Source organism: Boleophthalmus pectinirostris, unplaced genomic scaffold (assembly GCF_026225935.1).
Source record: "Boleophthalmus pectinirostris isolate CB_2022bp ecotype Guang Dong unplaced genomic scaffold, ASM2622593v1 HiC_scaffold_12, whole genome shotgun sequence".
NCBI classification, from domain to species: domain Eukaryota; kingdom Metazoa; phylum Chordata; class Actinopteri; order Gobiiformes; family Gobiidae; genus Boleophthalmus; species Boleophthalmus pectinirostris.
In genome coordinates, this window is record NW_026571018.1 from 16,773,194 (window position 1) to 16,786,369 (window position 13,176).

General features: G+C 40.1%; 1 protein-coding gene across 1 annotated transcript; it reads left to right on the plus strand.

Moving 5' to 3' along the window:
• The first annotated feature begins 1,366 nt into the window (after positions 1 to 1,366).
• exoc3l2a (exocyst complex component 3-like 2a) lies at positions 1,367 to 11,724 on the plus strand. Its single transcript, XM_020934588.2, has 13 exons — positions 1,367 to 1,456; positions 2,929 to 3,485; positions 4,766 to 4,980; positions 5,384 to 6,134; positions 6,231 to 6,345; positions 6,444 to 6,554; positions 6,622 to 6,722; positions 6,933 to 7,043; positions 7,120 to 7,255; positions 7,854 to 7,976; positions 8,072 to 8,227; positions 10,083 to 10,204; positions 10,964 to 11,724. The coding sequence occupies exons 2-13, from the start codon at positions 2,953 to 2,955 to the stop codon at positions 11,316 to 11,318; spliced, it is 2,829 nt and encodes a 942-aa protein (XP_020790247.2). The 5' UTR covers positions 1,367 to 1,456; positions 2,929 to 2,952; the 3' UTR covers positions 11,319 to 11,724.
• The last annotated feature ends 1,452 nt before the right edge of the window (positions 11,725 to 13,176 follow it).

The following is a 13,176-nucleotide window of genomic DNA, read 5'->3' on the forward strand; positions in this document are numbered from 1 at the left end:
TCCAAATCCAAATATCTCGTCCAAACTACAGATAGTTTATTGAGCATGATTTAGGTTTACTTTAAAGTCCTTTATTACTCACAACTGATCATTTTGAGCTTTAAGCCATGTTAGAATGTTGTTGCCTCTTAAAAAAAATCCCTGGGCTTGTATTTTGTTTCATTTACACATGTTTGAGTAACCCTTTACTATTAGCCTGCTTAAATCCCCAAAGCTCAAAATGCACTGTTCCACCTTGTGATGTCATGTAGTGGTAGTTTTCAAGTTAACAGCTACATTTTACTTTTGTTCAATTAGAGATGAACAATATCAGAATTGAACTCATCCAAATGATTCTAGTAAAGGTGTATGGAGTTTAAAAGCACAGTGGAGCACTTCCTGTATTACCACATGTTTATGATTTTTGGGATTTTTATGTTAAACATGAAACAAAACACAACTCTAGCTATGTTTTTGATTGGTTTTGATTATTACATGGATCAAAAAATATCCTAATATGGGCCCTTTAAGTGAGTATTTAGTAGGGTGTAACGATATCCAAGTCTCACAATACGATATTGTCTCAGTATGAATCTCACGGTACAATATTTATTGCGATATCATGGGAAAGCTCATGGTATGGCGGGGAGGCTCACGATTAGGGATGTAACAATATCCAAATCTCTCCGTAAGATATTTTCACGGTATACATCTCACGGTGATATATTTATTGCGATATTTTGAGGAGGCTAACAAGACTGTTAATATGCTACTTTTTCCTCTTAAAATGCCTTGACAAGACATAATCCAAAGAACTAAGACTTAAAAGTGCTTAGAACTGTTATTTCTTCTTGTAGTTTGCACTGAAATGGAGCAAAGGATCATGGTCTATGTAGTTCCCTCTGTCTTTTTTTAGCTATTTCTGCACCATAACAATGAATTTAAGCAAAGAGACTTGTAATTCGATATATTGTGATGGTCCACGATATAATTGTGAGAACTTTGATGATACGATATTACGATATTTCGGTTATTGTTACATCCCTACTAGTTAGGATTAAGGTCTTACTTAATTTATTAATCAAGCAAGCCAGAATGATTCTTTTCAGCTATATGCTCGTTATTAAGTACATCTTTGGTCATATTTTTTTAAGCTTAAGTGTTATCAAAGATTCAAGGATGTGAGCGTGACGCGTCAAACAGCCCCACTATACAATGTGTTCTTTAATGTACAGGTAATGTTTTGTAATTAGTCCGGTCCCGGGGCGGAGGAGGGGGACAGTGGCGTGGGAGGAGGCAGAGGGAGCGGGACGGGCCTTTCCTTCCACCACAGCACCGCTCATCAGGAAGCCACAGGAAGCCCACGCGCTTTCGGGCTCAGACACTTGGAGACAGCGGTCAGAGGCACACGCGGTCCACGGCGCTCGAGAAGGCACAGTCCAGGATGAACCAGAGCTGAGAACCACAACATTAACAGGTACGACTTATGTGCTCCCAGGACTTCACTGGGATCTAGTCAGGACTAAATCATGAAAAGTGTGAATCCACCGTTTGGTCCTATTTTAGGCCTAGTTTAGTCCAGGTTTAGTCCAGGTTCAGTTTATTCCAAATTTTCTTATACATTTACTGAAATGCCAGATTTTCAAGGTCTACACTGGATTAGATTTAGGTTTAGACTTAGACAGACTTTATTGATCCACAAGAGAAATTATTTGAACACAGGTCAATCATCACAATATATTATAATAATAAAGAGTAAAAAATAAAAGTGGTAATAATAAATAAATTATAAAGTAGCAAAAAAGTTAGCAAGAGACAGGTGTTTTTCTGTTCTTTGGATATTTTTAAATGATATTGATCCTCAAGCCATATCATCAATAACTCTGCTGCTGAGTTTGTGAAAAAAGGTTTTCTTTTATTTAAATCTAATATTATTGAAATTCAAAACTGTACAATTGATTACCCTTATCTCAGTTTATTCAATTTAACATATATTTAGGCTTTTTATTTTATTTTTTTATTTTGTCTTGGAGAAAATTTTATTCTGTCAACTGGACAAAAGTTTTCTCCATGAAGAAAAAAGGGGAAAAGTCATAAAAATTCTGAAATTCCTGACCAGTTGAAAGAATCCTTACCTGTGCAACATTTTTGTTGCACAATCTTATGAAAATATCTTCTACTGACAATGTAATGTCACTGATTGTGATAAGGCTTTATTGTAGTGTAGTTTAGAATGATATCTGAGTTTTTCCTACTAAAATGCCAAGAACAATTCAATATTGTTTAACAAAATTCTCGAACAATTTGACATGGCATTTAGATCTCCCTCCCATTTACACTTTGACCCTTCAGTCATCATTATTTCTGAAGCTGACTTGAAGGTTGAAATGATTTGTTTTTTCATGGTACAATATTTATAAAAGGTTGTAAGTTGGGCACGTGTAAATGGGCCAATATTTTGAATAGAGGTTTCCTATTTGCAAACTGAAGTACCTTATATAAGCACAAAGGGAAAGGATGTTTTGAATTGACTTGAATAAACTGTCTGACAGCCGGATAAACACTTTAACACACGCCACTTTAACAATACAAATTTTTATGTTAGTAGACTAGACAAAACTTGTACTCACATATGAGTAACATTACTTCAGAATACTGTTATTTAAGTACAAAGAGATTACTCAAGTAAAACTTATAGCGTAACTGTCAGGATGTGACATCTGATTTATAATCTGAAGTTTATGTAATTGGAAGGACAAACCATTTAATAATACCCAAAATCTGGCATTTTCAAAGGATAGACACAAAAAAAATCAATAATATCTGAAGGTGCGATGCAACACAATATGTTCAAATAATTTCATATTATTAGCATAAAGCTTTTGTCACTGGTAGAAGTAAATGTAACTGAGTTTTATCCACCTCTGTTCTATTGTCTTTTTTTTCCAGATTGTTGAAATTGTATTTGCAAGTATGCCCATTCTGAAAAAGCTCCCAGGGAGGTCCAAAAGCTGCCATGAATTTCCACGAGTAAACGGAGAGCTGATTCTGCCCAGGCTGGACTTGGACTGGAGAGACTTGAATGATCTGAACGACCTCAAAGATTTCAACGACTTAAAAGATCTGAACAAGAACTTAAACCCTTTCGAAGACATTGATTTGGACGAAGACGACAAAAACGCCGACATGGGCCTTATCATGGGAGACCACCAGTTCAAACCTAGACGTGATGGGGAGGAGGAGGAGAATGAGGTGAACACAGAGCGACATGGAGCAGGTAACCCCAAATCCAAGCCTCTGAAGGGAACGCTGGAGAGGATCTGTGGAGTGTCCCCCCTCAAAACGTTGGGGAAACTGGGCAAGGGGCTTCGGATATCAGGGCGTAATGTGTGGAACACCAACACAGCCCAGTACAGCCCGGGGGATTCAAACACTCTGCCCACCGAGAGGGAGAAGAGGAAGGGGGTCCGACGAAGCTCCGAAGGGAAGATTATGACACTGTTACGGTGAGGACAGATTAGATGCTTAAATGTGTAGTAAGTAATATCACCACAAAACACAATGCTACTAATGTACTAATAATAATAATTATAATGGATTTTTTTTCCATTTATAACAGTTTTCATTCCAAGGAGTCTCAGAGTACAGCAGAGAAAACTAAATAAATTCAACCAGTTAGTTAAAATGATTACAAAACACACTAAACAATCATCAATTAAGCCTACCGAAAAAAAAAAAAAAAAGATTTAATTTTGCTTCTCTTCATACAATACTACATGGTGATGACAATGCAGAAGTACTTTAAGCAATGGTTAAAAAAATCCCAATAATATAAAATCACTATGCAACAAAATTGTTTTAACAAAGAAAGGATTAAAGTTAAATACAATTACACAATAGCCTAATGAATACAGACCATACCGTGGGACACAGTACGAGTCATGTTAAAACTATATATTCCCTTGACGTAACAAAATCACTTGTTGCATATATTCTACTTTATTGTGCTTATTTCCTGTGAACTTATGTAATACACCATAACCACTTGTTTATCTTCGGAACAGCTTTTGTTGCTTGTGGCTTGTTTTGTACTGAACTGAATGGGACTATTTTTAACTAGGCCAGCCATGGTGGTTAGCTGCAGCATTGGTTTAGCAGATGTTTTAATATGCAGCATTCCGAACATTCCACTAATCAACGCAGTCTCTGGATGTACTAAATGCATTGTCTTAAATGTTTGGTCAAGTGTAGTGAGCAGTGGGACTATACGATTCTGAAAAAAAATAAAAAAATCAAATCAAAGACTGTTACTTTGATATGATAAATAATATTACTCAAGTAGAAGTACAAAGTAGATGTCAAAGAGATTACTCAAGTAAGAGAAATTAAGCGTGTAACTGTGGGCAGGATATGACAGTTGTGTGAAAAATTGTAATTTATTAGATTAGATTGGCAATATATGCTTTAGGTAGGATTCTGTTAAGAGTGCATATTGTAAAAAAAAAAAAAAAAAACTCCAGGAGTACTGGCATTTGAGAGAAGACTGAAATATGAACTGATAATTCCACACACAATAATTCCATGCATTTCAGAAGATGTTTGTAGAGGTCTAAACCATAGGTTCAACAAGATTAAAATATGTTTTGTTCTTTGCAGAGGACATTTTATTAGCTAAGTAACTCCAGCCTTTGCCATTTGATAATTGCTCCAACTCAAACTGCTATTTTGATTCACTTGTGATATACATTGTGCAGCCTAGTGAGCTGTATTACTTTTTACTGTCCAGGTTTACGGGGCGGCGTAGAGAGGAGCGCAGAGAGAGCCTGCCCTGTGGGGACCTGAGCATAAACACAGAGGAGGCGTGCAGGCGGCCATCCTTCCTCAGGATAGTCAGTCTGGGCAAACTGAAGAGAGAATCCATGTCGGACAAGAGCTCTCAGGAGGGCTCTGAGGAAACGGTGGAGGAGGAGCCCGTGGTCAAAACTCGAGAGCCTCTTTCAGGTAATAAACAATATCTTTCCATACCAAGCATCCCACAAAGATCCACGGCATTTCAAGCTTTAGGAAATGTCCTTGTTTTGCCTAATCAAGGCTTCCTCCTGCTCCTAGACAACTCTAATGAGACTAAAAGATCCCTGAGTCACTGGGTTCAATCACCACCAGGCTGTGAAATCAGGAAATGACTGCACTTCCTCCCACCCAGGTTCCCCCAGATAGATTTTGAACCAAGCTACTGTTTAGACTCACCGCAGGGGACCCAGCTTCATATATACAACAGAAGTGTGCAACTATAGCAAGAAATAGCTCTGTTTGTCAGCCAGGCACATGCCGACTGTAGTGATCATAATAACAAACAAGAGCTCTGTGATCTGAGGCAGCTCATTCTGTGCTTTGTCTGTTTCAGTCCTGGAGATTTTACAGTTGGTGAACCACCGAGATCTGCTACTGGCTGACACTCACATGCAGGAGCTTGAACGCGAGTGTGAGCTTCTGTCTCACCTCCCAGCCTCCTCCAGTCCTTCTCTTACCCCCACTACCTGCCCCAGCACCCCGCCTGGCCTCTTCCCACTGTCAGCACAGGCTTTGGAGGATTCACTCAGCTCCAATGCGACAGTGGACTCCAGTCGGCGTAAAGCCAAAGACGTGGAGCTCTTGTATGAGGCTCTGCAGAAGGAGATGTGGGATGTGGTCCGAGAGTCGCTTCGTCAGCCCAGCGCTGGCCCCAACCTGGGCCTGGTGGTGCTGGTGATCCAACAGGAAGAGCATGCAGACGCCGCCTGGGCTTTCAGAGATGAGACCAGACCAGATCGAGAGAGTCTCCAGTCTCAGCCAAGCCATCGCCCCAGGCGCTTCAAGCAGAAATGGAGGCAGGCTGTGGCGGAGGCAGCTGATTGGAGCCTGCCCCTGCAGATGGACACCACGGCCGGGCAGCTCGCCAACTACCTGGAGCGTCTGCGCAATCGCATGGTGGATGACTTGGACGCAGCCCGTAGGAATGCTGTGGGCATTTACCCCGAGGAGTTTTCTGCTTTCCAGGTTTATGTGGAGAGTTATCATAAAGCAGTGGCTAAACGCCTGCGCACTATTACCAGTGGACCACTGCAAATCACAGATGTGTACTCACTGCTAGACTGGTTCTACAACATCTACAACAGGTACTTATCTTAAACTGGCAACTGTAGGAAACTGGACTCTTTAATCCAATGAAACTGTATTTAATTTATACGTGCATTTTAATTTGTTTTGAACAGAGATGTGCTAGGATACATTGGTTCAAAAACACCTATCAACTATTCAACACTGGAAGCCATTCTGTCTCAAGATACAGTGGATAGGTTGGAACAAGACTGCCTCAAGATTGTCAAGGTAAGTGAAATATTGTCTGTTAAAATAGTGTATAAATGTTGTATTATTTGTTCATAAAACCCATTAGCTTTGGTTCTTACATCTTGTGCCATTTCAAGGACAATGTGACCACTGAGCTAATCCACATTTTGGATGAAGAGGAGCGAAGGTGGACCCAGACTTTGCACATAGAGGAGTATCAGTGCCAGCTGGCACGATCCGTCATACAGGTAATAGTAATGGATTTATAATGTAGTATGTAAGTTGTTTAAACTAAGCATCTCATTATTTTTACAGAGGTTAAAGGTGGACCTAGACAGATCCACTTCTGTGAACCAGTTTTTGGGTGCCAGAGTTGCTCGCTGTAGTCTGATTGGACTGGCAGACTTTCTCTACAAGTAAGTACATTTTTTCTGTAATATATTGCACACATGAAATGTGTTTTGCACATGTTATTTATTTGTAATGGGAACTGAAAATGGCACTAAAAATGCTCTGAGCTCCTTCATGAAGATCATATAAAACCAGTGCACCCTTTCTTTATGGGATCTTCATATGATACCACAAAATAACAATACAAATACAAATAAAATATGTCATATTTACAGTTTTCAGAGGAAGGTGGAGATGTTCCATGACACTCAGGCAGAGTTTGGAGACAGAGGAGATGGCTACGTGTCTAGGACTATTGCCCTGGTCAACTGCTGTCCTCCTCTTAGGTACTGTTTTTCTACCTTTGTGTTTTTTGAATATAGATTTATTAGCACATCATGGTAACATGTTTTTGCCTCATAGGGCTTTTGTGGAGCGCTGCAGGCAGTGTGACCCACAGAGCAGTGAGGAAACAGCCCAGAGAGCAAACTCCTCCATGGACAGAATCATCAACCAGTCTGTGAGGGTCCTGGCTGATAGACTGTTCGATAACATAAGGGTATGGCCTATTACTTATAAACCAGTTGTTCAATAAATTATATAATATTTTTGGGGTTCAATATTTGTTAGTGCTTTTTTGTTATTTATATAGTACAATAAGAGCTGTAGTGGGTTGAATAAGTGACTATAACACCATATACTGTAGATACTACTACCTACTTACAGATGCTCTACGTAACTTATCCGATGGGGTTTGTCTCCATTGATTTGCTTGAAACATTTCACACTAAAGCATTAAATTTATGTAACAATCATTCATATTACTTAAAAACAAGCATTTTTACGGGTCTCTTCTGCACAAATCTGACTGGTCACCTGCATGTCTCCACTGATGGCAAACTGTGAAACATTCCCATCATAGTAATAACATCTCCATGAGACAAGCAAGTGACAGACCCCTCCACCAGAGTTTCATTTTTCTGTTTTTATTATCCTCCTTAAGACTTGGCATAAAGTACTTTCAATATTAATCGTGATATTTTCTGTATCAGTATATCACTTTCCAAAATCTGTTATCGTGACTGGACTCTCTTCCACCTATATATACTGATGGTTAAATCATGCTCTTAACATCCTCATATGTGCTCTTGTTACAGCCTTTCTTTGATAAACTCATAAAAAGAAAGTGGTTAAACAACACAGAGGCATTTGAAGCCATCGAGGCCTGCATTAAACAGCACTTCAAGAAGTTCAGAAGAATGGACCCACCACCATACCAGGTTATATTTGATTGTGATGTTTATTTTATGTACAGTTTCCCCATAATGTTTACCTCAATTTTAAATGTATTAAATTTGTTTGATCTGACTGGCAGACGCTGGTTGGAGAGGTGCACCGTCGTGTGATGGTAGAGTATGTGCGAGCGATTATGAGAGGACGGGTCTTCTGCACATCGTCCAAGATGAGGAAGAGGATGGCGTTTCGTTTACAAGATGAAGCCAAGCAACTGAAAGGACTCTTTAAGGATCTGGTGAGTAGAGGTGTGAGGTATATTGAAAAACTGATACTATCTCAATGGTTGTTTTGGAGAATATTATTTATATTGTCTAGAATTAAAGGTCCTATATTAGACAGAATTGACTCTTGTGAGCTTTAAGCCATGTTAAAATGTTGTTTCCTCATCAAAAACATACCCGGGGTTGCGTTTTGTTTGATTCACATATGTCTGAGCACATTTCCAAAGCTCAAAATGCTCTGTTATACCTTGTGATGTCATGTAGTGGTAGTTTTCAAGTTAACATCTACCTTTTACCTTTAGTTCAGTAGAGATGGGTAACTCTAGGGATGAAATCATACTAATTTGTATGATTTCATCCCTGGAATTACCAATTCTAGTGAAGGTTTACAGAGTGTTTCCTGTTTGAGAGAACTCAGCCAAAATATGCAGGGTTTGTGTTAAACATGTGGGAATGAATCAAAACACAAGTCCAAGTATGTTTTTGATGAGGAAACAACATTATAATATAGATCAGTAAATAGCGTAATATTGGCCTGTTAAAAAGCAGATTAGAATTAAACAAACTTGTGGGGTTATCTATCTAAACCAAAACATTTACAGTATATATTGTCACAGTCACTGGGATAATTCTAAAAACATAATTTTTCTCAATGTTGCCAATCTCCACTGGTGAGTGAAACACAATGACAAACTGTTTTTGTTTTATTCATCTACAGTTCAGTACAGTTGTGAGACTGACCCTTCATCCTATGTTAGTAATAATTCAGACTGTGCTGATAAGGGCTGATGCCTGAAAAATGACTGCTGTCATTGAGATGGAGATAGATGGATAGGACTTACGTTAGTGGGAGCCAGAGAGGGGAAGTGGGTGTAGAAAAGCCATGCCGGACAGTGTGGCATTTGCCCTGGTTCTGTGCACGAGTTCAAACAAATGTCCGTCACCTCGGCTGACAACAGGAAGTGGCTGTGTTCGGAGGAAACTTCCTGTTCCTGTCAGCTGGTCCGCTTTGATGTGGCTCGGGATTGGCCTTGATGTCCTCTTTCACTCAGGAGCCGCATGAGTGTCTGTGGAAACTGGCAACTTGGGAACAAGGATATGGTTTTAATGGCCTTCTAAAAAAAAGACTGTGTTATTTTTAGGGAATGCCAAGCCAAGAATTCTGTTTTTATTTTCCGGAGTGTAAGGAAAAACAGGTCTAGGAAAAAACACTCGGATGTGGATTTGTAACATATTAATCATATCCCCAAACTATGTTTAATTCAATCTATAAAATCTATAAATCTATCTTTAAAATGGATAGATTTAAAAATGATTTTCTTTAATACAACCACACTGAAAGAAAATCCTGCACCTACATGCAGATCAAGGCACATGCAAAAACACAAAAAAGAGGCAAAGTAACAGTGTCCATAGCAAACATTCTTCTCAAACTGAAACAATAATTTAGCAAAGGCCAGAGCTCTATAAAATGGAGAAAGATGCAGCAAAGAACTGACAGTAACAAAACTCTACTTAGTTGACTAAAAGTTTCAAAAATATCTCCCCAAAATACACGGACTCAAATGTGAACATGATGGGACACTTCCTGTCCCTGTCCATTCAACTAATTTCCTATAATTTGCAGTTAGCATTTGTATAATCCCATTTGGAATGTTTTAATTCCTCAACAAAGTCAGGCAGGAATTCTTCCCACTCTAGTTTTAGAATAAATAGATTAAACATCACTGTCAGGTGCATTATTTAATGAGTGTGCTTGGCTCCATTACCAATAGGGTACATTCTGTGTGTCTGTTCAACAAAATCTGCAAATTGTTTATGAAATTTAGTTGAAACTTTTAATTTACATGCATGTGTGTTTTTCTGTAGGAGTCCCCTGCTTCTTGGTTGGACAGCATCCTCTGTCACCTGGCAGACATCATACTCTTGGAGGACACTCCGTCCATTCAGGTGGAGGTGGCGGTCTTGGTGAAAGAGTTTCCAGATATACGGTAAGACTTTAATTACACACATGAGCTGTTTTGAAAGATTTCAGTTGTCACCAGGAAGCATCTATAAAAACACACAGTTCTGTGCATACCCAAAGGGCCCATATTCATTTATGCTTACTGCTACACATTGGCTCTGCTATTTTTGGCCCAGAGCCAAGCAAGAAATTCATGTATGAGGTTTTCCTTTTTTCTGTTGTCACAATGGATCAAAACAAGGAAAAGAAACACGGAAACATATCTACATTAACCTGGCTATTTTTGGAGCTCTCAGAGGCTGTGTTTTGAGAATAGATGAGGTCTCCAGGGGAGCTGTTTGTGTGCAGGTTAACACTCAGGTGACAGTTGGCAAACTACCGCCGTGACGCAAAAGCCTCAACGGAGCAGACAGGAAGCTGCTGCCGAGTACTTCCTGTTCCTGCCACCCGACTGGAGACAGACTGGTGCCACATTACAGATTTAAAGAGGGAGAGTATTCCCTTCTGGTGTCATAGAAGTACAAAGAATGTTAATTAAGAAAGCTCATTCATGACTGAGGGACAGCCCTTTGTCCTGTGTGACACATTTACTAATGCAACTATTCTGTACAAAATTATATTTGGCCCTGGGTAGTAGACGTCTCTATTTACATTTAGATAGGGGATTTCTTGCTGACTGATAGTATCACTGGTGGATGTGAAATCTGACAGTTAAGTCAATGCCAGCATTTGTCATTGAGTCCTCACCTTTGACTCATCCAGCCTGTCTCCTGTCTTTCCACAGGAAGAAGCATGTGTCCACACTGTTAAACGTGCGTGGTATGACGCGGCAGGCAGAGCGCCAGGAGATTCTGAACATTGTGAAGGACTTTGAATGCAGCAGCAGCCTCCTGTCCCGGGACCACGCCTTGTTCTCTGACATCCCCATCACCTCAGAGGTTCACTGCATCAGCTTGGGTCTGCTGAGACTCGCCATGACCGTCACCAACTGGTTCAGAGCAGAGGATGAGGCACAGCAGCAGGGCCAGTGTCCGAAGCTCTGCTGCTCAGCCGCACGAGGCCCACAGCATGGAGGACAGAGGGCACAGAGAGGATTAACACTGGTGACAATGACAAGGGCAGATACTGGAGAACTATGAGAAACTATAAGAAGAATGCACCTTGACCCGAGAACTGTCTGAACCACATATTGTTACTCGCCATTAAAACTTGACTTTAGGTACTCTCTGTACTGTACACACTCATGTTATCTCTATCATTGGAAACACCATGTGAGCTGCACTGTGAAACAGGATATGCATCAATTGGTATTAATTTTAACTAAACGGTTAATGAAATAGTTGCACATGCTTGGAAATGTAACGCAAAATGGATGCTTATTCTGTACCTACACACGCGGCTTATGGCGGCAGTGCTGTTGACAAATGTCTAATGTGCATAACGTATGTGAGTATTGACTGGAAAAGGAAGTGTTGAACTATCACTGTGAATGAAAAGGATCTGTTGCTGGAAACATAATAAAAGCCCATTGACTGGGTTAATAAATCAGTCTGGAGTCTGCTGAAACATGTTTTTGTAATTAATGGGATGTGCTGCTTTTGTCACTTATGATGTTCTGTGAATTCCAGTGCTATTTCTAAGTTTAGACACTGGCATTCTTTATCATGGGAGGGTCAGACAATGCCTCCAACATAAACAATGCCAAAGGACACACTGAAAAACAGGTCTAAGTTTGAGGTTCTGACGCAGGGGGGATGCTGGCAGGACATATACATCCATACTTTATGCCACCTTTGTTTATCTTGAGGATATGGTAGCTTTGTTCACAAACGCAATGTAGCGGCCCCAAAGAGACGCTGCTCTGCTGTCTAACAGAAGGGTCATATACCCGGAGCCCAACAAAGGGATGTTTTCTGGTAAATAAAGATTTCCTGTTGTCCGTTGAGGTGGCAACGGACGCATTTATTGGAGCCAAGTTTATGCTGTGCACATGGAGGCCACTTCCCCTCAACTCACAGTGAAGGTGCCTCCTGGTCCACGTCAAACAAAACACACAGGGGTCCCTGCTCATGAGGTCCCCAAAGACAAGCACTATATGTATACTCTAGCTCAGTTGGTACGGTGTTCATCCACTGATCTGAAAATTTGTGGTTCAAATCCAGCTCTCAGCATTAACATCATTGGTCGAGTGATCAGATCCACTGACCCATAGGTTGGCAGAGTGATTTCAGTTCCCGGATGAATGCTGTCATTGTGTCCTTGAGCAAGACACAACCCACACTGCCCCTGTGTTTGAGTACACTGGTGTATGAATGTCTGAGTGTGTGTGCGTATGTGTGTGTGTGTATGAATGGGTGAGTGGTTCCTTGACGCAAAGTGGTCTGAGTGACTTAAAGGTGGAAAAGAGTGACTTAAAGGTGGAAAAGCGTTTTATAAAATTATGACTGTTTAGGATTTAATGAACTCATGTGTTAAGAGTCATCCAGCAGGTGATTTTCCACTATCAGTCACATCCGGAAGTCTTATTATTAACTGTCATGGAGCCGCACTGTCTGCACAGAACAGTCATAAAGTAAGGCTCTCAGCTGACTACTGGGAAGGCACTGATAAGACAATATAAAATATACACATATTTAAAGCGAAACTGTGTAACTTTCTGACAGTGGCATGAAAATAGAAACTTAAAGCCATCTCCTTGGCTTTCAACCTGGCAGAACAATCTCCCTGGAGACTGATGAGTTCTGTACAATACCAAGAAATCAAGTAGGTGGAGGTGTCCTGTAAGGCCAAGTAATAGTCAAGTTCATGGAGATTCAAGCCCACTCACAGTTAGGATCCATGTTTTTCTGTGCAATAAAAATATGTAATTGTCTGGTTTAGGTCTAAAAAGTTACATGGTGAGGCTTTAAATAATTCTTTATTATAAAAGTCAATTAAATTGTTTTAGACCGTGTATCAAAATATAGGACAGGGTCATAAAATACTCCTCTATTTCCT